Genomic DNA, 26,262 nt, shown 5'->3' with positions numbered 1-26,262 from the left:
GCCTTAATTAAAAGCAAAACTATATAACTTTTATTATCACTTATGTTTGAGGAATTTAGCTGAAAAACGCTACTGTCAGTCTTGACCAGAAATGCCAATCAAAGCCTTAATATGACCTCTCAGGATAGAATTCTTGGTGTATTCATAGATAACAATCTTATTTGGTCTATTCACATTAAACATATTTCAAAAAAGGTTGATTCTTATCTTTGGCTACTGAGGAAAATCAAAACATACATTCCCCTTCAGTATAGGGTCATCTTTTATAAAAGTTATATTCAGCCATATCTGGACTACTGTAATGTAAGTTGAGGTAATGCCTCTAATTCAAACATAACAACACTTTTAAGACTCCAAAAGAGGGCTTGCCATTTAATTCTAGATCAATGTATAGACAATTTCCAGGATGCAATGAATAATATAAAGGTTTTAACAATATATAAAAGAATATTTCTTAGAAAGGATAAATTGATGTATAAAGTATCCAGAAAAGCCATTCCTGTCTATTTAAGCAATATCTTTCACCAAAGAGATGCTGATGGCACTCCAAATTTAAGGTCCATAAGATTATACCAAGGCCAAAAAAGGAATTGTTTAAAAAAAGTTTTCAATATACTGGTCCACTGGTATGGAACAACATTCCCAGTGACATAAGGCAGGCTCCTAGCATTTCTTCTTTTCATAATCAATGTCCCAAATGGATGATATCTTCAGACAGTTGAACAGTTCTAGTACAATAAACACTGACTGTGTTTTTTGTAATTTTACATCACTTTCACAGTTGAATTTTTCAATGCATGATAATATTTTATATTTATATATGTTCATGTGTTCACAGATGCCTTTGTATATGTTCCAGACTTGATACTTTGACTTTTAAAAATACTTAATCATCTAGTGTCAAGCCAGATTCTTCACATCATGTTGTATATACTGTATATATTGTACATAACAGATAGAAGACCTCAAGGTAGATTAGTTCTGTAACTAATTGAGTTACCTTCTCTAAATAAAGTCTTTATTATTATTATTATTATTAATAAATATTATTATTAATTAAAAGTGTTTAGTATTTTTGAGGTAGTAAGGTGGTTTGACAAACAGTTGAGTGGCACTAAATATTGTTGTTGAGTTAGTAAAATTCTAAGGTATAGCTTTGCTAAACAAAAATGAATCATTTTTATAAATAGTCTGATTGAAAACTTGTGCAGTATGGAATGATGATACTAAATCTGGAATTGAAATGACACATTTTCCAATACATTTAATATTTAATACATTTCACATCAAAGTTTTCTTATTTTTGTAAAACTGTAAATCTCTTTTCAATGTATTTATAATAATTTTCACAAACATTTGTCCACCACATTACATTTAGGAAAAAATATCTCATGAAAGCCATCATAATTTCAGGATCCCTGATTTGTATTTGTGTATGGACAGAAGGATATAGCAGAGTTTAATGCCATGGTGGTTCAACAATAGCCATGTATCCTACCAGTTAAAACTTAAGTTCTAAAAATGTAACTATAAAGGATTTAAAAAAAAACTTTAGGAAAATAAGTCCTTGCAATTAAATGTAAGCACGAAGTACTACAAGATAAAAGACAAGATAACTGAGAATAGCATAGTATACATCAATCTCATTTTTAATAGTCCTCTTTGTAGGAACTAACAGGAACTGGGTTCTTTCTCACCCAGTGTACAAATACTCCACAAACATTTTTTTATACAAATCTGAGAAATATTTGTGCATAAACAATTTATGCTCTTTCAGTCAGTGGCCTTGACTCTGATATATTGATTCTGCAACTGATAAGCTTCTTCCTTGTCCAAAGACAAACCATTCAGTTTGTTAACTTTAAATGGAAGAGCACTTAAGTCAATGTGCATAAACTATTCAAAGTAACCTTGACTTTTGATAATGAAATCAATATGGCTTCTTCTTTAACTAAAGTGAAAGCCAAAATGTTGGGCAACTGTTGATTGTGGAGAACTCATTTTAATGTATGGCAGTCATTCTTTTTCTTGCAAATTACAGTAACCTTGACATTTGACCTTTTGATTCCAAATTCAATAGGACTCTTATTTACCCCAAGTGAGGACTATCCACATAGTTTGGCTGTAATATGTGGTGTTGAATTTAAGGCATCTTTTGGAATGAGGAAAGTTAAAACACAGGCAGGGTCATAGCATATTATGGCCAATGTACAAAAAAGGTAAAGATGTCACATTCTGAAAAAAAGATATATGAAAAAGATGACGGTAAAACAACTATGTAGGAAGACCTTACCATTATCTTGATTCCCAAATTCAGGTTGATCTGATAATAATCATTAAACAGTACAAAGTCAAGAACCAACACAAATTCAAGGAATAATTAATTCTTTACAAAACCTTTCTGATGTTTACATATAGCCTGGTTATTAATGAACCTTTAGGAAGGTGGAGGTTAAGCACACATAAGAAGGACATTTAATCTCAAGTATCAATCAAAAAATAAATTTTCAAAAACACCCTGAGGACTTAATCGGTCAAATATAGTAAGTCTACAATCGTATATGTATATGTTTGTTCCTACACATAAAGGCACATATGCAGACAGCTTCTCAGTCTCTATACATGCATACCTGCCTGTCTATATAGCTATCTAATTATCTACCTATCTGCAATATACACACCCATTATTTATAATGACTGATGTCTATCAGTAGTTTGGCATATTTTTTTTCCATATTTTTATTATACTTAGACCATTAAAAGTTTTGAAGAACCTCACAAAGCATGATGCATAGTTTAATTCCCAAATGAGCTGTTATTTTCAGAGTAGTCATTAGTGCCATTGCTTTTTTTATATACTTATCAACAATTTATAATGATATCAAACTTGCAGGCCTGATATATAATGTCAGTTCATTCACAATCATACAGATACTTGCATTAAGTACAACAAAGCATTCTCATCAGTTGAAAATCCTTATGAATGAAAATAACTCTGATACACAGATCCTTGTAGAAAACCTATTCCCATTACATTGATATCTAGAGGTGTAGCCTGTAATTTTTAATTGAATTTTCCATATAGATATTGCAGTAAAATGACAGCTCTGCTGTATTCATACAATTACCTGTGCAAATAGCTCTTGTGTTTGCTCTTTCTGTAACTTGAACTTCAGGTACTGGGCCAAATTCTCATGACACTGCTCCCTCAGGTACACCTGTTTAAGCATCCTCTTTTCCTGTGGCATCAAGCTACAGCTTTCAAGTCGCACCACCGAATCTGGGGTGGCGCACCACAACAACATTCTCTTGGCTTCATGAAGAATCTATGAAAGAAGGACCAAGTATATATCACAGGAATAAGAGAAAAGACATTCATAACTCTCCAAGGGAAAGTATAAACAGGAACAACCCCACAAAATACAAATTGTTACTTAACTCTTTTGCCTCGTTTATGATTCATTTTATAAACTAGTATGTGCTACTATAATACAAAAAATTACAGAGAACCTGTAGTACTGGAGGGGATGTTCCCATCAGGTGTGGCCATGAACTGGCCATGCAAATGAAAATTGTATTTGTTACCATGGTTTCCAGAAGAGCTGTATGGTGTCTAAATGTGCTTACATTCAAATGTAGCAGATGCATCAAAACGTGATTGCAGGGAAATGCAGTAAGGATATCAAGATGTGCCTGTATTAAAGTTCAGAAAAGTTGTTTTGTTCCCTATGGTAAGCTCACCATAACCTTTCAAAAAATATTATACATATCCAATTTAAGTCATCAAAGTCTGAAACATAGATCACACTGACCTAATTGCAGCAATATATATATATGCATAAAAGTGTGGGGAAATTGAGGGGAACTGCATTAGGTCTCCTGTAATAATGTGCTTGTTATTTTGAATCAGTAACTACCTTCCCTCTCTTGTGTCTTGAACTGTCTTCTTGAATTCTCTTCCAGATATACAGTATAATTGATGAGCAAGTGTCAGCATGGTAACCCATAAATACCTCTCCAACTAAGTAAATGAACTTGTTCTTTTCATTCCTATATTTGGAAAAAAGATGAAAAGCTCTTATTAACACCTTAGTAACTCTACCCTTTGCTATATATTTTCAATTATCTCTGTCAACCTATCAACTTAAGGAGGCAAGCATAAAATTTGCACTCAACAGAACTGCCAATCCTGAAAGAACCTTCTTAGCAAGGTGTAAAGAAAAAATGTATACCAGCAACAAGTAAACTTTAACAACTATAACTGACAGTTTAATTCTTCAAGTTACATTCAGCTACTAAAAGCATCATATTCAATGAAAATCAATACAAGTGCCAACATGCTTTTTTTGCAATCTGTCATCAATGAAGAACTGTCTGATACAAATGCAATATTGTTAAACCATGGTATATTTATCTGTGTCAAAACAACATTCAATAATGTTAAAATACTTTCTCAGTAGAGCATGTTGGAAGAACTTCAGTTGGAACCCCTTGCTGTATGATCAGAATAAATAGTAACTAATGGGTACAGCTTTTCAGAATCACTGCTACCATCAGTTGCTATACTTAAAATCCTAACTACTTTTAAATTATAACTTCTTCTTGAATTGACTTGTAATACAAAGGCAGTAGTTTTTTTTCCCCACCACACAGATAACTATTTGCTACTGTCAACATGGGAAACATGCTTGACATGTTTAGAAACATGGTCTGATGCAGCAAATGGCAATGTTCTGTTCAAGTAAAAAATTCATAAAGAACTCTTCAATCTTTATGACCTACAGTTCAGTTCTCCAAGTAGGGATGCAAGATAGATCCTAATTGCCATCTTGCATGTTGCAAAAGCCAACAAATCAAGTCAACATTTTTTACCTGGGATGCATCCTGTGCAGATATTTATCTTGGGAAAGTCTTAGACTTCTTAAAATATTTAGGTTTGTATGAAAAATTTGATTTTGCATTTTAAGGATTGTATCGTTTTTGGTCTTATCTATATTTTGTATGAGTTATTAGGATGCCTAAAGTAAGTTACTAAGCACTTAGATGTAGTCACGACAGTGCTGATGTGCCATTAAACTATATATATATATATATATATATATATATATATACACACACACACACACACACACACACACACACACACACACACACACAGACACACACACATACCCAACAGAGATCTGACTTCATTCTAGATTTCAAAATTCAAAAGGCACTGGCAACCATCTCACCCACAATGGGCAGTACTAAAATTGATGCAGCATAATGTGCAATAAAAGTAACTGTGCAATTTGGCTTTTTTCTAAGTTCAACCTAATATCTGAATGTCCTTTTATATTTATATATTGATTTGGACTTTTTATAACGTTTATTGACCCCTTTAATTCAACATGTTTTTATGGAACAACAATTTCAAATGATTCTATGAAATAAAACCAAAATCTTGAGCACCTTAACATTTTCCACCAACTACAATGATAAATTAAAGCATTTAAGGTACATGCTTAGAAGTTAGTATAATACCAGGTCCAACTCCACTGAGTTTAGACAAAAACAAAGATCTGAACTGAACTCGGACAAGCCAATATACCAGTGTTGCATAAATTCATGTATTATCATTCTTCCATAAATTCATGTATTACCATTGTTCCATAAATTCATATGTTGATGGTCATTTCAGTAAAACTTATAGAAAAATCATCATGGTTGTTAAGTCCGAGTTCAATTACTTTTTCCTGTTGTAATACATCATAGTAATTACTAAAGAAAACCTTTGCAAATTGGTCTTTTTCACAAGGGTAGCATGACCTGGAACCAAACAACAAATGTACTTGCAGCATGGAAAATTCATTATTAAATATGCACAATACTGGATGTTTTAAACATGAGTTTCAAAAATTTGTCATTAAATTAATACTGCTCATTAAGAAAAACTAGACTGCAAGTATATTATTATCATGCTCAGATCAGATTCCAATTTTAAAAAGAACTTGCTTCTTCCTACACACACACACACACACACACACACACACACACAGAGTTAATACAATTTAAAGAAATCAAAGAATATAAAACTAACACAACATTTATAAAGCTCTTACACATTAACTACTTGTTTTAATTTAAAATGTGATGCTATTACACAGTTTTTTTTCTATAAACTAATTTACTCTCAGTTTCTAAGAGGTGAAGTTTAAGTCCTTTTCCATACATTGCAGTGCAGTACAGTAACTAATTTCATGTAATAGATCATTTTCAGCAAGACAGCACTTACGTCTGTAAATTTCTGGTTGGCTAGATCTCATGGCCAGAAGTCATTTGCCATCCCATGCTAATATATTAAATTTTAGCAACAGAAATACTTTAAATAGAGAAATCTCCATATAGTTTTATTTTCATGACTTTCATGGTAAAAGTAAAAATCACAAAGTTTTCCATGTGTGAAATTTCAGAGAATATAACAATTTGTATCAAGAAGTGATAACACTGCAAAAAATCAAATACACTGAATGTTCCTAAATAATGAATTTATAAAACTTTAACAATGGAAACAAAATTCCCAGTAAATGGTATTCCTCATAAAAGTTTGAAACCTTAAAGAAAATTCATGAAACATGTCAGAAGTTTATACTGAATTAGAAAAATATTAACAGTACTTGTATTACCTTTGCATGTATATTGGTATATCTGTTGCTGTGCAGAAATCTTTGGCCCATTTCTCAAGTTCCTCTGCCAGATCACTCTGTTCCCTGTTCAAGATGGTATTTGCTGTCAGAAAATGCTTTTCCAGTCTGTTTATGAGTGGAATGGGGAACTTTTTGTAGACTGCATCCTTCTCAGCTACAACAATCAATCTATGGAGAAAAATGTGAAAATGGAATTTGATATTAACATTTTTTGCTATTTATTATGTAACTTAATAAACATAATTTCAATGATATAAAGGACTAAGAGAAACAATCATAAACTCTCAGAAAAAAAACTTGTGTATGACATAACAATAAATTATTCATCTTCCATGCATTATGATCAGTTATTATCAACAGAAGGACTTTTCAGAGTATCTAGGATGAGTTCAAAGAAAGGGATATAGAATTGATGAAATAGAATCGAATGATGAAAACTGCACTGCTACTAGGAAAATACACATGTGAAATTCCAACACCTATAATGTTTCTGACACAGTTTTCTTAAAGAGGCACTAACCAATTTTTGATTGGTGAATAAAGTGACTATGTTTAAATCCCAATCCCCCTGACAACTGGACTAAGGGCTGTTCCAGTAAAACATACCTGGGACATTGGGAAGGCACTTTTAATGTGGGGTACTCAACCATAGATGCAATTTAGAATTTTCTTACCATTTTAATATGACCTCTATGAAATCTAAGTACCATGGCAAATATTTTTTAAAAACTGCCTTCCCTAGGTACCATGTATGTTTAAATGGAACAGCCCTAAGGATATTTATTTCAGTTATTGTAATTGTATTCCAAACTGATGTAATACTTCAAATGAATGCAAAGATGAACATTTACAGAAACGAAACAAATTGCTGCAGGGTTGCAGAGCACATGCAAGTTTGCCAGATGAGTGTCCCACAAGTATGCAGTTGTGTGCCACTAGTGGCACACTTCTAACCCACTTTTAGCACACAAACTCCTCTTGAATGGAATTTACCAGAAAGCTGCAATTTTTTGCCACATGTATCTCAGAAGATACTCTGGTCTTTTGTATAACATTATGTACCAAATGTGTGCCAAAAACAAAAAGCCTAAGAAGAAAACAAATAATAGCCACAATGTACAAGAATAAAATCACACATAAATCTAGACCTTAAAAATGTGCCACAAAGATATCATAGCTTCAATGCATTTATTTTATTAAAAAGGTATTCTCTTTTTTTGCTGTTATAATTAAGTTAACATGGTCACAACAAAAACAAACAATAGAAATGAAATTTAAAAAAAAGAAAAAAAGGTCTTCATATCCTTGATGCTGATGATTGTTATTTGGTTATAAATGAAGTTTAAATGGGTTATGTTCGTTAACTACAATGTAATTTTATAAAATTTTCATTGATTTCATTAATATCACAAGAATGGATGAAATACAATAATCTCTATAAACTTATCAGTCTCCAACGATTCTGACATTTGCTGATAGAAATAATTGCTGGAAAATTTGAAAAGTAATTACCTTGAAAGGAAGAAATTTATTATGCATACATAAAAGAAGTTTTTGACAGGCAGATTCACTTTAAAGCTTATTGTACTACCTTTCCAAGCAGCAATAAATACAAAATATAAATAATAAAAAATCAGTAATGTACAATAAGTTAGGGTATTACTATTAAAAATACATTCTTGAAAAATTAATTATTATTTTTCAGTAATTATATTTTCAACCAATTCTTAAATTATTGGCAGGATTATTTCTTTCTTGAATCTTCTTTTAATTTAAAAATACATTTTGATGATTAAACAAAATTGCAAAAATACATGAATTCTTAAAGTTGTTATGTTGTACAAAATAATAACACGATCATCATACTCTACTTATGGAAACATGAACCAAATTTTCTTTATGAAACTCAATTGTCCATCTTCAGTGAGATTCCTTAACAATTCATTATCCTGTACAAAATTATGAACAGGAATCTGCCTAGCTATGGCACAACTTTGCAAGGAATCCGTGTGGATTTTTAAGAAAAACATAAACCTGGTTCTGCATGAGCAGGACACATAATTTAGCACGGATTCCTGGTGCTTGACCATGAACAGGATTCCACCACCAGTGTAGAAATCCTGCACATTGACTTCAAATGGGTTTTAGTAGCAAAAGGTATTGAAATGTGAACTTAGCAAACTTGCTGAAAGAAGGGAAATGAATTTTTTACTTAGAATTTTTATGATTTAATGTTTATGCAATGAAATACAAAGATCACAAGGGTTCCTAAATTTTTGAATTCAGATTCTAAAAAAGTCTTTAAACAAATTGTAAAAAAGTAAAATATACAAGTGTATTTGACAAAAAAAAGAAATACAAAGGACAAAACTTAACGGTTTTATTCTTTTATAGTACTGTAGAATTTAATTTTAAAAAGCAACAAAGATTGCTATATTACAGTATTTGAGAGGAAAAACAAAATTCTTCATTTCAACATTGACTAGCTAGTTAGCTTAAAATTCCAATCCTCAATGAAAATGTCAGTGAAAATTCAGTGAAATCTCAGAGAAATTTCACTGAAATTCATTGACATGTCCTTATTTCACCAAAATAAAGGTATTTCACAAAATTTCAATGAGATTTTGTGAAAAATTCTGAAAATAGTGAGATATTGTGATTGAAATTTCAATGAAATTTTGCTGAGAAATTGCCAAAATTTCTGAAATTGTCAGTGAGATTTGTGATTCATATTCTGCAATGATCTTTATATTAGTATTTGTTCTGTACATTATTTAATAGATGACTGCTGTAAAAAGCTTTTGGACTGGTCAAAAGTTTAAACTTGCCCAATGATTCTTCGCGCAACAGAAATTGATGGGAATGTGCATGCTTGCCAAGGATGGCATTCCTAATTTGCAAGTGGGACACTGACACAACTAAAAGTTTGAAAATGCATGGAAATGAGAATGGCTTAAATGAAAAGTGGATGGGAATGAAATTGGTCAATTGGTATGAAACCTGAATGCCAAGACTAGCATTTTCTGATTTTTGCCATAAGCAGACTTGCCAACCCTGACGAGTCCGTCTCAGTAAGGCAGTTGATTTTTTCCATGAGATTGACCAGTTTCCAGTAAGGTGTACCAAAATATCAATAGCTGCTATTGTAAGGCTGGAAAACGTAATTAAAAGTTCCACGCATCGATGATAAACATTACGTTCAACTGAAAAGTTTGTAAAGTATGCGTAGACTTTATTTACCACTAATACAGTTGCACAAACTTTAGTTCCAAACCCTATGCAGGTGAATGGCTTGTTGCTATCTCTCAACTTGACAAAATTCTTGGAAATTCTTTCTTTTCACATGACGATGGCAATCATATCTCCCGCCACAATTCATACTCAAATTTGCATGTGATGTCAAATAAACGTAATCGTGTCCTTTCCATCTTTTATTCACAAGAATCTGAATACTCCTTTTTATTCTTCTGTGTTGATTATTAACACTTTTCTAGAAGCTTATTTTCCCTTTCGTCTTAAACATGCATCGCTTTCTGGATGCCATTTTAGAAAACTCTATAACTGACAGTTTGATCATGCAGATGCTTAGCATGAACAAATAGGTGCAGCTTAAAGCATCTGGGGTGCTGCTGTAAAGTTAGTCTGGTTCCCTGACTAATTTCACTAATTCTAAGATGAAATCTGGATCCAAATAAAACAAGGATGAACCAACTATCCGGATTTGTGGCAACAATCATTTTTCCGTAGCTTTTGCTAGTATGCTGTAAGTCGGTATTTTAAGGTTAATTTCATAAGACTTAGCAAAATCATAAGAGTGGACAGGTCTGCAAAAGGTTTTAACTATTACCAACTCTACAGTAGTGTGTTAACCCTTTCATCAATAAGTAACTTTTGGGGCATAGCGTCTTCAATACTAAGTAACTTTGGAGTTGTAAAGCAAAATGACTTGTGGATTTTGAAATAACAACTTTGCCAATTTTAAAGATATCTGGCTGGATTAGGTGTCAAAATCAAGGTTAAGAATCCAACTTTACGACTAATTGAATAAAATGTGCATATCTATTACAAATGTTAAAATACAGGTACAAACAGGTAACACAACAGGTAAAATACAAGTAATTATCTATTTACTTCTTAGAAAACTCAAATCAACATGTGATGTCCATTAAACATAATTGTGTTCCTCCCTGCTTTTATTGTGAACAATCCAAATATTCCTTTTTATATTTCTGTCCTGATTATTAAGCCTTTTTTAAGAGGCATGTATTGTTAGCTGGATGCCATTTTTAAACATTCAATAATCATCAATATGATCATGCAGAGGCTTAATATATGTGCAGCTTAAAGTGTCTGAGGTACAATTATAAAGTTAGTCTGGTTCTCTAATTCAACTAACGCTAATATGAAACCCTGATCCAAATCAAACACAGATAAGGCAATTATTTGGAATTTACCTCAACAATCATATTTCCATAATTTTTCCTCTTATTCTGTAAGTTCGTATTTTAAGGGTCATTTTTGTAAGACTTATGGCAAAATCGTAAGGGTTGGCAGGTCTGAATTTACTGTGAGGGTAGAGTGAGAGAGATAGTTATATATTTGTAGTGTGTAGAAGACTGTTAAAACTGTTGCTTTGACAGATGATTCAGCTTCCAGGTTTGAGATGAATGTCCATAAGCATGGGTGCCTAGATTGTTTTAGAGGCGGAGATATCTGAATGATTTGGGTTTTAGAGGCGGAGATATCTGAATGATTTGGGTTTTAGAGGCGGAGATATCTGAATGATTTGGGTTCGGTCAAATTGTGATTCACATCTTCTCAAGTCTTGTACCAGTGGAAGATAACTGCTTCTTTATCCAATTAGGTCATGCCAGTGAGAGGGTTATTTCTGTATGTAGGTACTGCAGCTGTAATGCTATCCTCATCTTTTATTGCAAACTGCCTACAGGAAATCTGAAATTCCACTTATTTCAGTTCCCTGATGATGTGTCAGGGTTCTCATCTCTTTGAGGGCATCTATGGGTCTACAAGAATTACAGATTGCAGCTGTGGCATAAATCTCTGGGATAAACTAAATCTGGCAGCATATTTCTGTTATAGGTTCAGTATAAGTGAGTGACTCACAATGAGATGTCTTAACAATTATCGTGAGTGTAGGTGAAATAGGGTCCAACACATTTAGAATGTAACAAAAAGCTGAAAACACTAAAGTCAATGAGGTGCTCAAATTAGGTCAGTAACCTACTTTTGAATGTTTGAATTTAATTTACATCTTTTTACCTACCAATTTTCATGTGTGAGGGGTGAAATAAGGTCAGTGAATAAGCAGTAGAAAATACAATGGTACGTCATGCATGCAAATTAGATCACACCAACATGGTTTTGCTAAAGATGAGTGACTTGTGTTGAGATTTATCCATATACCAAATTTTGCATTTTTTTTCAAGATAATGAGGGTGTAATGAATGAGCAGTCAAAATTATATACAGAAGTCAATCAAGCATGATAAAATGGATCAAACTGACCTTGTTCTGGTATGGTTGACTTGCATTCAATCAGATGTAACTATCTGCCTATTTTGATTAGTGCAAGTGAAGGTGTCCAGGATATAGAGGTGCAGTGAATAGACAGTCAAAAATATAAATGTCACTCAAGCATGCAAATTAAGTCACAATTATTTATTCATTAAGTTGAATCACTTCTGTCAAGACATATCTACACAACAATTTTCTTGATTGTAGGTTAAACAGGGTCCAAGATTATGAGGTTGTAAAGAATAAACAACTGAAAATATAAAAATCACTCAAGCATGTAAATAGGTCACAATTGACATAGTTTTGTCATGATCGAGTCACTTTTGTCAAATGTATCTATATATAAGTGTTAGTGACACAGGGTCCTAAATATTGAGGGCACAATGAATGAACTTTTGAAATGCAAAAGTCACTTACATGTGCAAATTAGGTCACAGTGACCTAGTTTTGGTATGACTCATCCTAGGCTGCATTCATATACCAATTTTCACAAGTGTAGGTAAAACATTGAGTTATTAAGGACATAATGAACAAACAAATGAACACAACCCGAGAAAAGCTATATCTGGTCCAAACTTTGTTGGTAAGAGGATCGTAAAGATGGATGCAGGGTTATGCCATATAAGCTCACATCAAATTTGGCTGAATGAGTAAAAATGGAAATTTACTAAACAATAGAGATAAAAAAATTATCTATTCAAGTCTCTTGCAGTTGGCTTCAAGAGTCCTGTGAACTGCAAACTTCAGTATAAGTAATTCTAATTAGTTCATTGTGAAAAAATAGTATACACAAAAATAAGTTCTTAATTGCATTCTGAATGGTAGTACCTGAAATTCTTGTGCACTCTACACTTGACTCTATGGGTTCCAAGCCCGAGATCCACGTATCTCTCTCCTCCAAAATAAACATAGTACTGAAAAAAGTGACAATACAATTTTTAGCACACATACAAAAGCATAGTTTGAAATTTATTACTTAATTATTGTGAAAATTAAAAACAAAAAATCCTGACTGACAAAAATGGTGACATTATGTGCCAAACTGAACTCATTTCAACATCATTGAAATGAACTGTAATTGTTTTTCATGCTTAAAAGTTGTACAGAATGATGTACCTTTGGACACCTGTTTTTATGCAGCATAAAAGTGGCGGATGTAAGTCACTATTTCATCATGAAATTCCACTCAAGCACCAAGTCCTAAAAGTTAGGCATTCTATGACTTTAATTAGAATAAATATAAAGTCAGAACTATAAAACCTTTAGATATCTGTCCACTTCAGTCACTCAACTTGACTGTAGATGCAGTCTAAGTATCAAATCTGATTTTGTAGCTTTGAGTTTCTTGCTCAAAAAGTTCTGGTAGTAAAGTAGACTTGTACTTATCCATAATCAGAATTCTGGGCCATGTAAAGTAGACTTGTAATTACCTATATTTTTTTACCTGCTAAATTTTTGCCTATTTTAACATGGAGACAATAAATGAAATACAAGTACAGTACAGCTCAGATGATTTTTTGTTTCTCTACACATCAGAGTGAGAGTGGAGACTGCATGGAGAGAATTAAGGAAAAGCCTCTGCATGTTGCTTCCTGCAAATTTGTGAAATGACTGCATCTGAAGGTGAAGAATTGTCTCATACAGGATATATAACTGTCACAAACTGATTTGCATGTTCTGAATAAAGGACAAATCATTAAGAAGTATAACTAAATTGTTTCCCTTATTGCCATCACTTGAAAGCTTTATGTTGTAACATGTTCTATTTTATACATGCCAAGTGTCATGAGAAAAACGATTTCTTACTCCTAAACCTCCGAATATGAGTAGATGTTTAAAAACACAAAAATGCAAGCAATGACCTTTGACTTGACCAGGATCAGTAGGTCTGGTTTTCAAAAGTGCAGATATGTTGGTGGTTCAGATTTGTACAATCTGTGAAGGATGCAATGCCCAGCAAAACTAAATTTCAGAACTCCTGGTTGACCAAGTAAGACTTTGCAAAGCACAGCAGCATGGGTCAGCATTTTATTCTTTGTATCTAACAGTACAGTAAATACAACTACAGAGTCATTGTGGCAAGTTACCCGGCATCTACCTCTCCGATGTAAAATGCCTTAATACAGACTGTGCATGGAGGATATAAACTGCCCAAGAAAAATGGGTGAAAAATGTCACAATGAATTGTCTAAGCTTCGTAATGAATTATGCCAAGTATGAACAAACTCTACTAAGGGATTTAGGAAATACAGGCAAACGAAAAAAACTTTAACCAAAACCGAACTGCCAATTTTCTATGACTGTGAACTTGACCACAAGGTCAAAGGGCAGGAGTACATGTCACTGAATGAACTATCTTACCCTCATAATGATTAATTCCAAGCAAGAATACAACCAATCAAGTGGTATAGGAAATTATAGGAAATGAAACAGCCTTAACACAATTTTTTCTGACTGTAACCTTGAACCAAATTCAAAGAGGCTAGTGTGCATGTCACCAAATAAGTTGTCTTAGTTTTATAATAATTCATTCCAAGTATAAAGAGAAATCTACAAGGGCTTAGGCAATATAATCAATAAAACAGTATAGACAAAGTCTAAAGATAATTTTCTATGACTGTGACTTTGACTCCAATGTAAAAGGGTTAAGTGAGCATATGGTAGAAATAATTTTCTTAGCTTCATAATGATTCATGTCAAGTATGATGAAAATCATTCAATGGTTTAGGAAATATATGCTAATGAAACATTAACCAAAATCTTAAACTGCTGATGACATTCCTGTGAATTGGAATGGTAACTGCTGTGTCTTACTTCCTACTAACATGTGCTTGAAAAAATCCTGTGGGCTGTACTGCATGAATCTGAAAACTTTTCAATCTGATGTTCCCAATATCTTTTGTACACTGTAGTTCAAAATTTAGCATTTAAGCAAGAAGTGAAGTTTTTAATTTATGTTTTCCTTTACTTGTCAACTCACCTGGTTGAGAGCATCATAAAGACTTTCATACAAGTTTTCCAGGTTCATCAACACCACTGTGTCACCTGTCTCCATACACACCTTGATGCGGTTAATATTCCTACACACCTATGAAACAAAACAAATAGGTATTTACAACAAGTAAATACATGTACTTTGAATTCATTTTTATTTTTCATGATTATCAACTTTCATAGTCATACAAAAAATTACATTTTCATGGGATTTTTAATTTGTGGATTGGGCAGGGGGTTTCATTGCTCCTTTGTAGGGTCATTGTTTTATTGCATCTTTATATTTGTGGTCTGTAGCAAACCATGGGAATTGGTACCACATCATAAACAGGAAATTTGCAATATATGAAATCTATTGCACATATCAGCCAACAAGGCTTTGATTGTGGATTGACAAGTTAAGAGTCTCAGGATTGCTGTAGATTCTAAAGCCCCTGTAAAAAGAATGAGTACCAATTGAAAAAGGCCCAACATTTACCATACATAACCAGAAAAACTTGGAAGAAGTTATGTCTGATGTGCATGAAATAAATCCAATGGCATTATGCATCAACCAGGTGTTTATCACTACTTTTCATTTTCTGGGCAAATTCCCGTCTACCTGATGATTTTGTACAATTTCTGGTTAAGATTTCCCTGAAAGAGATTCAAAGTTTAACATTCATCTCAGCTGTATGAATTGCAGCTACACAAATTTTTCCCCTTTCATACCATTTTATTGCATTTTAGTTTTAATATAATGGTGCTTTTGACAAAGCAGCAAAAATACTCCATTATTATGGTAAGGATAGCCTATGGTTTCTTAACAAATGTTTACAAATTTAAACAATTTTAAAAATGTAGTCCAGCTGATATACATAAAAATATATGTGTACAGAATTTATTCTGCTTGTTGCAAGTGCTTTTTTCTCAAACTGTGCTAGCATGGATTTGTCTTTATAAAAGTTGAGGTACAGAAAGTTCAAACCTTTGTAATCAAGAGTACTGCAAAAAGTACATTATAGACCTTTATATAGACAACAACAGAGCCTGTTTTACTCTGGAGATTATTAACGGAAGGGTATAAACTGATCATGACAAGGTAATGCAGTTTTGACCTAAACTAACTGTACAGAAACCATTATCTTATTAGACTTAACATGGCCTTGACCATTGACACAGACCCAAAAATCTATGTTTTCTTTCTTACCCTAAGTGCAAGCCATCCAACAAGACACAGACATTTGGTGAAAATAAACATTCAAGAACTGAATAATTTATGTAGAAAACAATAGTAGTTTGTTGGACACAAAGTAATCTGTCATTATCATTGATTTCAATGTTTTGCAATTAGTAGTACGGGAAAGTAGTTGAAACGGTCAGTATGTCCTTGACTGATTTTGGTACTATTATCACCACTGGTTCTTGTCAGGCAGGAAATTGCAGAGTTTCCAAATTTAACTGATGTTTAGTAGCATACTGACAGTTGTACCAGGGTAAGAATTACAGCAGTTGAGAGTGAATTATATATCATTTGGTCCTGCAGAAATGTTGAGGACTCAAAGTTTTGAGAGTGAATTATATAGCATATTGTCATGCTGAAAGGATCTTGAGTCATAAAGAACAAAAATTCAAGCAATGATCTTGGACTTAGTACCAAGGTCAATTAGATCTGTTTTTAAATTCATTCACAGAAGTATGTATATGCTAAGACTCTGATATGCACCATCTTCCTTTAAAACCATTTACACATTGCAAGAAGTGTTTTAATAGGAATTCCATGTCAATCCTGCCACTCATTCAACAGTGATAGCAAAATTTTTAACATGGCCACTATGGCTGCCATGTTGGAACACCATTATTATACAGAACTATTTTACATACTGTTAAAGTGTTTTAGTGAAAACACTTTTCCAATATCATCCTCCATTCAATACAAGCAGCCTTATGTTAAGGATGGTCATCTAAGCAGCCCTTTGGAGCATCATTCCAATTGAAGATCAACTACATACTGTAAGGAATTTTCAAATTACAAAAAAGGAAAGGCAAGTCTCAGTGGCAGCATTATTCTGGACCATGTAGACCCTGGGATAACTGTAAATGTTCAGGGGCAATCCTCATAGTACTGGGATGATTATAAACATACAGTTTTGTGGCAATCCTCCTTCTGCTAGTGTTGATTGCAAATGTACAGTTATCTGGCAATCCTCCAATTAGCTGAGGAGGCATAGTGACAATAAACCTGTGCTAATAGATAGATGAACAGATGATGGATGACAAGCCAGTGTTTAAGCTTTCTTTGACCAGTTCAGCTAAAAATCATTCAGAAAAATTCAAGCCCTTATTTAATCCCTTCATTCATCCTTTGTATATTTAGAAACTTCAATTTAAAATACAGGTGTGAATTTACCCTCTAGAATTTAGAGTCTAATATAGACCCTTTAAATGTTTAACTGTTAGAAACAAAATATCATGCCACTGTTCATCATAAATTTCACCATTCTTCTGAACTAACTAAACTCTGGAAGGAAGGAAATGATCTGCATACCTGTCAACTCTCATGCCGGGAGAAAAAAAACTCCCGATTTTTGGGATCATTCCATGCCTACCATCCCAATCTCAAAATATCTCCTGATTTTTTGCAGAGAACTCCCAATTATTACATTATGTCTGTCAATTTTCATTTCTTTGATAAAATCCTACATAAAAAGATATATGCAATCCACAGAAGCCATGTTCTATTTTATCACCTGTGAATATCTTTGTGACAAAATAATTAATATCACACAACAAAGTTTTTTTTCTCAGTAAAGAGAATGTTAAATTTAAACATTATTCACACAAATTTCAGCAATGTTTTAACCCCTACAACATTACTATAGTCAAATATAAACCACAACAATAAAATTGTCACCAATTAGCTTCAATCCACTGAATGATAACTGTGAAAGCTGTGTATTTTTCTCTACAAGCAAACTAACATTTCTGTTACCACCAAAGAAACTTACACCAGTAAACACCTAGCATTTCTGTACCATATTATGAGAATAACAACAACATTAACCTGTGGTGCACACAATGAATGAATAAGGAATAAAGAGAGGAATGCCTGTTTTTTTTTAATCAGATAAGAGTAGAAATGTGTGCATTTAATAAAAATAAGACTCAATGTGAATATTGGTGATTAGCTGGGGCATTGGAAAATACAATGAAGCATGAACCTGGGCTGAAGTCAATCCAATAGAGCATAATGTTAGCTTATGTTTGCAATGGTGATGACATCAAATTTTGTGTTGCGGCTTTCAACTGAAATCAGTTCATTCATGGATGTCATCAATGAACATCTGATAAATTTGTACACAGTTGGAAAATTGCCAGGTTTCTCAGTTACATGGCTCATAATCTGATAAAGCACCAATATTATCTAGTTTGAATGGACCCAACAATGATTAGGATTAATATCTTTTAAGATTCAGTATTATTCAGATGACCTGGCAGATACAACTTTTTGCACATAACAGTGGCATTGGGGCTGTAACATTCCAATTCACTGTAATGGCGTTCAAGTCAAAAATGTCAACTTACCTGGGTGTATTCCTGGTCACTAGGAAAACTACTCCCAAATATGGTAATGATGTTATTCCTGGTAAGAATCAGTTGCTGCATAATGGTAAGAGCCTCATAATTCTCAGTCAACAGCAACAAATACCGACTCTCACTAAAAATAAATAAAAAGAAAATGCTTACATATTTATGATGTCTTTATATATATGGTTAACTCATTCAGACAAGTAAATCTGATCTCCCCTGAAAATCCTTCTTACCAAAAATGTACAAAGTATTATTGTTCATAAAAAGACTAAATATCATCATGGCTGTTCTTCCTTCCTCTATGACCAGTAGTGTGCTGATATGCCATTAACCATAAACATGCAAACATACAAACAAACCAGGGATTCCTGAATTCATATGGTTCTTATTGTACATTGTCTCCTGAAAATCAACTTGGCAGACAAATATTTGTGAAATTTAAAATACAGTCAAAAGAAAGTTGCAACAAAAAATGGAGAAAACATGTACTAAGTTATTAAATTAACCCAAAAATGTGTCATTATTAATTCCCTATTTGGGCTGATATTTATGTCTACTTTATTTTAGCATTCAATCATTGATTACATTTTGTCTTCTTGTATATGAGATGTAGGACCAGGTGGACATAGACAGGACCTAGCTAGTATGGTCTTCTGGAATTTTAGTTAAGTTTCACACACTGTGCTAGAGAATGATGTACTTAATTTTGCAGTCTAAATTTCATGAGTAAACGTGCAAGGTTGTATATCTTGACTGCCCTTGCATAAACCTGGAATACATGTTTATTTGCAATGGACAGAACAGAACTGCAGCATGTCTATCAAAGATGCCATATGTCTACTGAAGATGCAACAGCTCTGCTCAGTACAATCATATAAATATTTAATTATGTCATGCATCTCAGTTAGTAGATTTTAGAACTGGCTCTTTTGCATCAGGTGGTTAAACTATTACAGAAATAGTTTTTTAAAAACTACTTCATACTTTACACTTGATTTTCAGAAATTCAATGCTTTAAGTATATGAGATCACTGCAAAATCTGTTTCCAAGCATTAATTTGCAGCCCAACATATCTGAACCTCTAATACTGCCAAAATGAATGGCTGCTACACTCCTTGGAAAATACTGTTATAAAGAAAGACAATTAAAAAAGTCAAGTGAAGGGATGTTTTCAGCAATATTTTAATGCGAACCATTCAATACTGTGAATTGTGTATATACATTCAAATAGGAAATTGATACAATATCACCATGGGTAAAGCTTCAAAGGTTACCCAGGTATTCACTCATTCATAATTACCCAGGTAATAAAACTAGCCGTACATATTTAGTTCATTTAACAAAAAAACAAGTTTCCAAGTTCAAGATCAAAGATTATATCTGGTGATGTCAGGAGAATAATGAGTACAATTCAAGGTTCATGTTGTGTGACTACTGGCTGCTGCACATTTATCCATCGCAGACCTCCATCTACTGATCTTTTCATGTGACTACTGGCTGCTGCACATTTATCCATCGCAGACCTCCATCTACTGATCTTTTCATGTGACTACTGGCTGCTGCACATTTATCCATCATAGACCTCCATCTACTGATCTTTTCATGTGACTACTGGCTGCTGCACATTTATCCAATGCAGACCTCCATCTACTGATCCTTTCATGTGACTACTGGCTGCTGCACATTTATCCATCGCAGACCTCCATCTACTGATCTTTTCATGTGACTACTGGCTGCTGCACATTTATCCATCACAGACCTCCATCTACTGATCTTTTCATGTGACTACTGGCTGCTGCACATTTATCCATCGCAGACCTCCATCTACTGATCTTTTCATGTGACTACTGGCTGCTGCACATTTATCCATCATAGACCTCCATCTACTGATCTTTTCATGTGACTACTGGCTGCTGCACATTTATCCAACGCAGACCTCCATCTACTGATCTTTTCATGTGACTACTGGCTGCTGCACATTTATCCACCATAGACCTCCATCTACTGATCTTTTCATGTGACTACTGGCTGCTGCACATTTATCCATCGCAGACCTCCATCTACTGATCTTTTCATGTGACTACTGGCTGCTGCACATTTATCCAACGTCGACCTCCATCTACTGATCTTTTCATGTGACTACTGGCTGCTGCATATTTATCCACCATAGACCTCCATCTACTGATCTTTTCATGTGACTACTGGCTGCTGCACATTTATCCATCGCAGACCTCCATCTACTGATCTTTTCATGTGACTACTGGCTGCTGCACATTTATCCATCGTAGACCTCCATCTACTGATCTTTTCATGTGACTACTGGCTGCTGCACATTATCTATCATATACCTCCATCTACTGATCTTTTCATGTGACTACTGGCTGCTGCACATTTATCCATCGCAGACCTCCATCTACTGATCTTTTCATGTGACTACTGGCTGCTGCACATTTATCCAACGCAGACCTCCATCTACTGATCCTTTCATGTGACTACTGGCTGCTGCACATTTATCCATCGTAGACCTCCATCTACAGATCTTTTCATGTGACTACTGGCTGCTGCACATTTATCCATTGCAGACCTCCATCTACTGATCTTTTCATGTGACTACTGGCTGCTGCACATTTATCCATCATAGACCTCCATCTACTGATCTTTTCATGTGACTACTGGCTGCTGCACATTTATCCATCGCAGACCTCCATCTACAGATCTTTTCATGTGACTACTGGCTGCTGCACATTTATCCATCGTAGACCTCCATCTACTGATCTTTTCATGTGACTACTGGCTGCTGCACATTTATCCATCACAGACCTCCATCTACTGATCCTTTCATGTGACTACTGGCTGCTGCACATTTATCCATCGTAGACCTCCATCTACAGATCTTTTCATGTGACTACTGGCTGCTGCACATTTATCCATTGCAGACCTCCATCTACTGATCTTTTCATGTGACTACTGGCTGCTGCACATTTATCCATCATAGACCTCCATCTACTGATCTTTTCATGTGACTACTGGCTGCTGCACATTTATCCATCGTAGACCTCTATCTACTGATCTTTTCATGTGACTACTGGCTGCTGCACATTTATCCAACGCAGACCTCCATCTACTGATCGTTTCATGTGACTACTGGCTGCTGCACATTATCCATCATAGACCTCCATCTACTGATCTTTTCATGTGACTACTGGCTGCTGCACATTTATCCATCAAAGACCTCCATCTACTGATCTTTTCATGTGACTACTGGCTGCTGCACATTTATCCATCGCAGACATCCATCTACTGATCTTTTCATGTGACTACTGGCTGCTGCACATTTATCCATCGCAGACCTCCATCTACTGATCTTTTCATGTGACTACTGGCTGCTGCACATTTATCCATCGTAGACCACCATCTACTGATCTTATATTTTTGGTGTGTATGACCATTTGGCCATGTACGTTGAACAGTTTCCTTATTTTCTCAGGTGCTACATCATCATAGAGTTTCTAATTGAGTTTGCCATAAATTTAATTGAATATACTCTGAAAAATGAGGATTTATTGAGGACTTTTTGAACTGGCAAAGATCAAATATTTTTGCATGGGGCAAAGGTAGGTGTGATAATAACAAGGTGATAATTTGTGTACACGGAAGTGTGCAGTATTGGCAAGATTTATTTTTGCTGCTTCTAAAATGAATTTGTATACCAAAATTTAGAATGTAATTTTGTTTCTGATCAAACATGGTTTGCTATTTGGGCCTAAAGACTCAATCATATGCAGTATTACATGGATTAGAGAATAGCCTGGTTGTATGCCACTCCCTCAATAATTCGAGAACCTACTTATAACACAATGTTTGGCATTGATCCGGGTTATTTTTTAAAAGAATATATGTATGTGTGTGTGTGTGTTTGTGTGTGTGTGTGTGTGTGTGTATATATATATATATATATATAAACTTGGCCCATATGTGATAAACATGATGCAAATTGCTTTCAGAATTGGTAAATCAAACCTTGATACATCACTCATTTTATAATAAAAAATGGTAATAAGAGCATAGAAAAATCACAAACTTGCTTATAACAGGATGACTGTAACTATATTTATGGAGTGTTATGTTTGTCCTTGCATCTAGAAACTACCAGCAATCCAGGGGCTTAGAGAAAGCTATTCAGTTTTTAGATAGTTGCCCAACCCAACACACTGATGATTCATGCCTAACAATCATCCCTATATACAACGTCTATAATCCAGTCACTAGATCTGAAAAATTATAAGCATTTGCAAGCAGAATTACTGTTGGCTGTTAATACAATTGATGCAGGATATTGAAGGTGTTACAGTCTTTCCCAAGAGTGTTAGACTGATTGGTGGTCAAGCATGGACAGTGATCATTCCTAATATAACAGAGAGGTGCTGGAGGAAGGGTCTTGGTGTTGCCTTAAATGTAAAGCAGTCACTGAACAATTCAGTGATGATGAAAGTGACTTTAAAGGCTTCATTGAAACAGATGTAATTCATGCAGAGGTTGTTTGGGAGAAATTTATGAAGATACATGTTGCCAAGATGGCTGTTACTTGCAACAATGTTGCTGACAATGACTGTCCCACAGCCAAATACATGTAAGAAGAAACTACAAATTTGCAATGCAAATGAGAAATAGAGAAAATGGATTGTATAAATATTTGTAACAAATGAATATCACATATACTAATTCATAATAAAAAGAGGGAATACATACCTCTGTGTCTTGTTGGTATCATATAGACAGGCTGTGATCAGACTCGCGGTGTTATCGTCAGGGTCCCCCTCTCGACGCTGTATATAAAATGTACTGATGAAATTATGACATTCATAATAAGCTATCTTTTCATACAATGTATCATCATATATGTTAGTACACTAATTAACCGTGACCTCCTACTTCTGAACAACTGAATTCCACCCAGTGGGAACCCCCATTTTCATTTTTCAGAGGTTCATCGATAACTTATGCACTTGCTGATAGTGAAGTATTTTTGGACCTCATTGTGCATGAGGTGTATGTATGTATTGGACCAGTAATTTTACAGTCACAGAACCAGCATACTGGTGGGAGAATAATACAAATAGAGTTCTCAATATTTTCAGATGCATCCAATGGCTAGTAAATGGATTCATTTGTGTTTTTTTCATTACTCATTTCATAAACTTCAGTCTACGTACTATAGCTGACAACAAAATATTAACTTTTATTTTGATATCCTGTATTTAAATTCCCACTGAAAAATAGCATATGGACTGTTAGTGCAAGGCTATATTTGTTATTTATTGTAGACTAGAGAGTTGCCCTGTTATGGGGCATGAGGTTTAAAATAATGCTGTAAAACACCTGTGTTTCACCGCTAAACAATTTTCTAATAGCAATGAATGGACGCATGTGTGGTTTGTTAACTATCTTAATGCACAAATTATTATTTTCTAAAATATGAACATTAAGTTCAATAGGAAATTAATTAATGGTCCAATCCCAGTGAGACTGTAATCTCTGATGCCTCCATTGCATAAGGTATATACAGCCATGTTTTCACTTTGAGCAGCTGATGACAGTGATGCATAGGTTCAATAACCATTTGCATATTGAGGAATTCCCTAGGATGCTTTGGGCAGTTTTTATTCTGATGATCATATGGTAAATTAAAGTAATCAACCCTTTTCAAGACTCAAAAAGTAAGGGGTGGGTTTGATAAGCCAATCTTGAACAATGTATCAAACTGATCAGAATTTTTCTGTGAGGTGACAATTACCATCAAGTGAACAATGTGATGACTTATTTAATTAAAGGTAAATAAATTGAAATAAGTCAGAGGTGCATTAAATTGGGTCAATGTAATTTACTTTTGCAATGAGGGTATAGTACTCATAAAATTGCATCTCCTCACCAAGTTTCATGCCTTTAAAAATTTAAGCTTGAGAACACAGTGCAAATTAGGAAAATAAATAATACCATGTAGAAATGTACACTTGTTTACTGCAAAGATTTTTAAAAAATTTTATAATCATAATGTGCGCTTCAGAAAACAACTTTTGTAATGCTTTGTATGCTTATTCCAATGATACAAAAAATTCATGAGGAAAGAATTCTACATTAAAGACAGTTTAAGATTATTCACTAACAAAACCATCATTAACATTCTTATAAAGAATAATGTTATCTCGATTCTAACAAACTAATACCATTTTTGTAAAGAAAGTGAAAGAAAAGGTCATTTTGTGTTGATAAATGTGAAGGACTGTAACCACATGACCTTACCTATGCCCTTGCTAATGCAGGGGTCATGCTACCAGGCAAAATGGGCAACTAAATCACCTAAAAAATGAAAACGTTGCCTTTTCTGTTTGTAAAGTGAAAACAACTTCGCCCTGTGAATTTTTGGGATGTACGTTGAATAGCCATGGCTTTTGAGATGCTCCCTCACCTTGGCCAGTTATATCCGGTGTTGTGTTACAGGTCAATGCAAATCTAGGCATCAATCCATCAGATAGCTGGTGTTGATTTCCACAAATGATCATTTGATGATAATAAACACAAATTTGTGTTTTGAAACTTAAACAATAGTATGTAAATAGCAATTTGTGTTTTAAGAATATATTCTGTGACCTGAAGATCTTAAATGCCACATGTGCATTATTTTCTTCATAAATCAATTTATAACTGTAAGTGAACCTGTTAGGGAGAAATAATAAAGGACCTAACTGTGTCTGGGAAGTACCACTGTCAGATTGTCTTTTTTCATAAACATTTGGGCAAATATATTAAGGAAAATATTAAATTCATAGACAGCAAAAGCAAAGTCTAAATATTATGTTATTGAAGATTTAGCATAAAAATGCAATTATGTAGGTCACAAACATATGGGATGTTGTGGAAATCAAGAAGTGCTGCAAGGTCAAAGTTGTTTTCACTAATTTTTGTGAAAATGCTGGAAAAAGCAGCAAAGCAAATACTATTTAAATGCCTGACACTACTACATGCACACAGACAATTAATAAAACCATTAATTTGCAATCCTATCAATGCACTGTTATAACGAAGCAAGAAAGTGAATAGTTACTTTAAGAAAGCCTCACTTTTTAAAAATAGATGCACTCACATGTTGGCTATTAATTTCAATTCAGTTGGAAAGAAAGTTTTATTTCATTCATAAGCCAACTTTAATGCTTCAGTGTGTTATCTTTGAATAGTTATGGCAATGTTTTATTGGCAAATAAGAAACTGAGACAAACAATATTGTATGAAGACACATGTTCATTTGCTTTCTTGTACATGTTATAGGGGCTATTTCAAAACAGATTTAAACATTTTTTGAACTGATATTTTATAGTGAAATTTATAAAGAAAAAAAAAGTTATTGATTAAGGGCACTTGAATAAGCATTTTTACTAAATTGCAATTACAATACTGAAATCTAGTTACTTCTATCAGT

At 33.9% G+C, this 26,262-nt stretch overlaps 1 protein-coding gene across 1 annotated transcript in view; it reads right to left on the bottom strand.

The window, feature by feature from the left end:
• LOC149786031 (E3 ubiquitin-protein ligase rnf213-alpha-like) overlaps window positions 1-26,262 on the bottom strand; it is a 451,244-nt gene that overhangs the window by 180,574 nt on the left and 244,408 nt on the right. Inside the window, exons 53-59 of the mRNA XM_089978103.1 lie at window positions 23,538-23,614; window positions 18,782-18,914; window positions 15,204-15,311; window positions 13,052-13,137; window positions 6,669-6,857; window positions 3,918-4,050; window positions 3,129-3,326 (exon numbers count right to left, since the gene is read on the bottom strand). Coding sequence (XP_089834229.1) covers window positions 3,129-3,326; window positions 3,918-4,050; window positions 6,669-6,857; window positions 13,052-13,137; window positions 15,204-15,311; window positions 18,782-18,914; window positions 23,538-23,614 — 924 coding nt within the window. The remainder of the gene's footprint in view (window positions 1-3,128; window positions 3,327-3,917; window positions 4,051-6,668; window positions 6,858-13,051; window positions 13,138-15,203; window positions 15,312-18,781; window positions 18,915-23,537; window positions 23,615-26,262) is intronic.

The sequence above is a fragment of the Sinohyriopsis cumingii genome, chromosome 12 (genome assembly GCF_028554795.1).
Source record: "Sinohyriopsis cumingii isolate HCF-2022 chromosome 12, ASM2855479v2, whole genome shotgun sequence".
In the NCBI taxonomy this organism is placed as follows: domain Eukaryota; kingdom Metazoa; phylum Mollusca; class Bivalvia; order Unionida; family Unionidae; genus Sinohyriopsis; species Sinohyriopsis cumingii.
The sequence above is the reverse complement of the archived record's forward strand: the minus strand, read 5'-3'. Positions and strand labels throughout refer to the sequence as shown.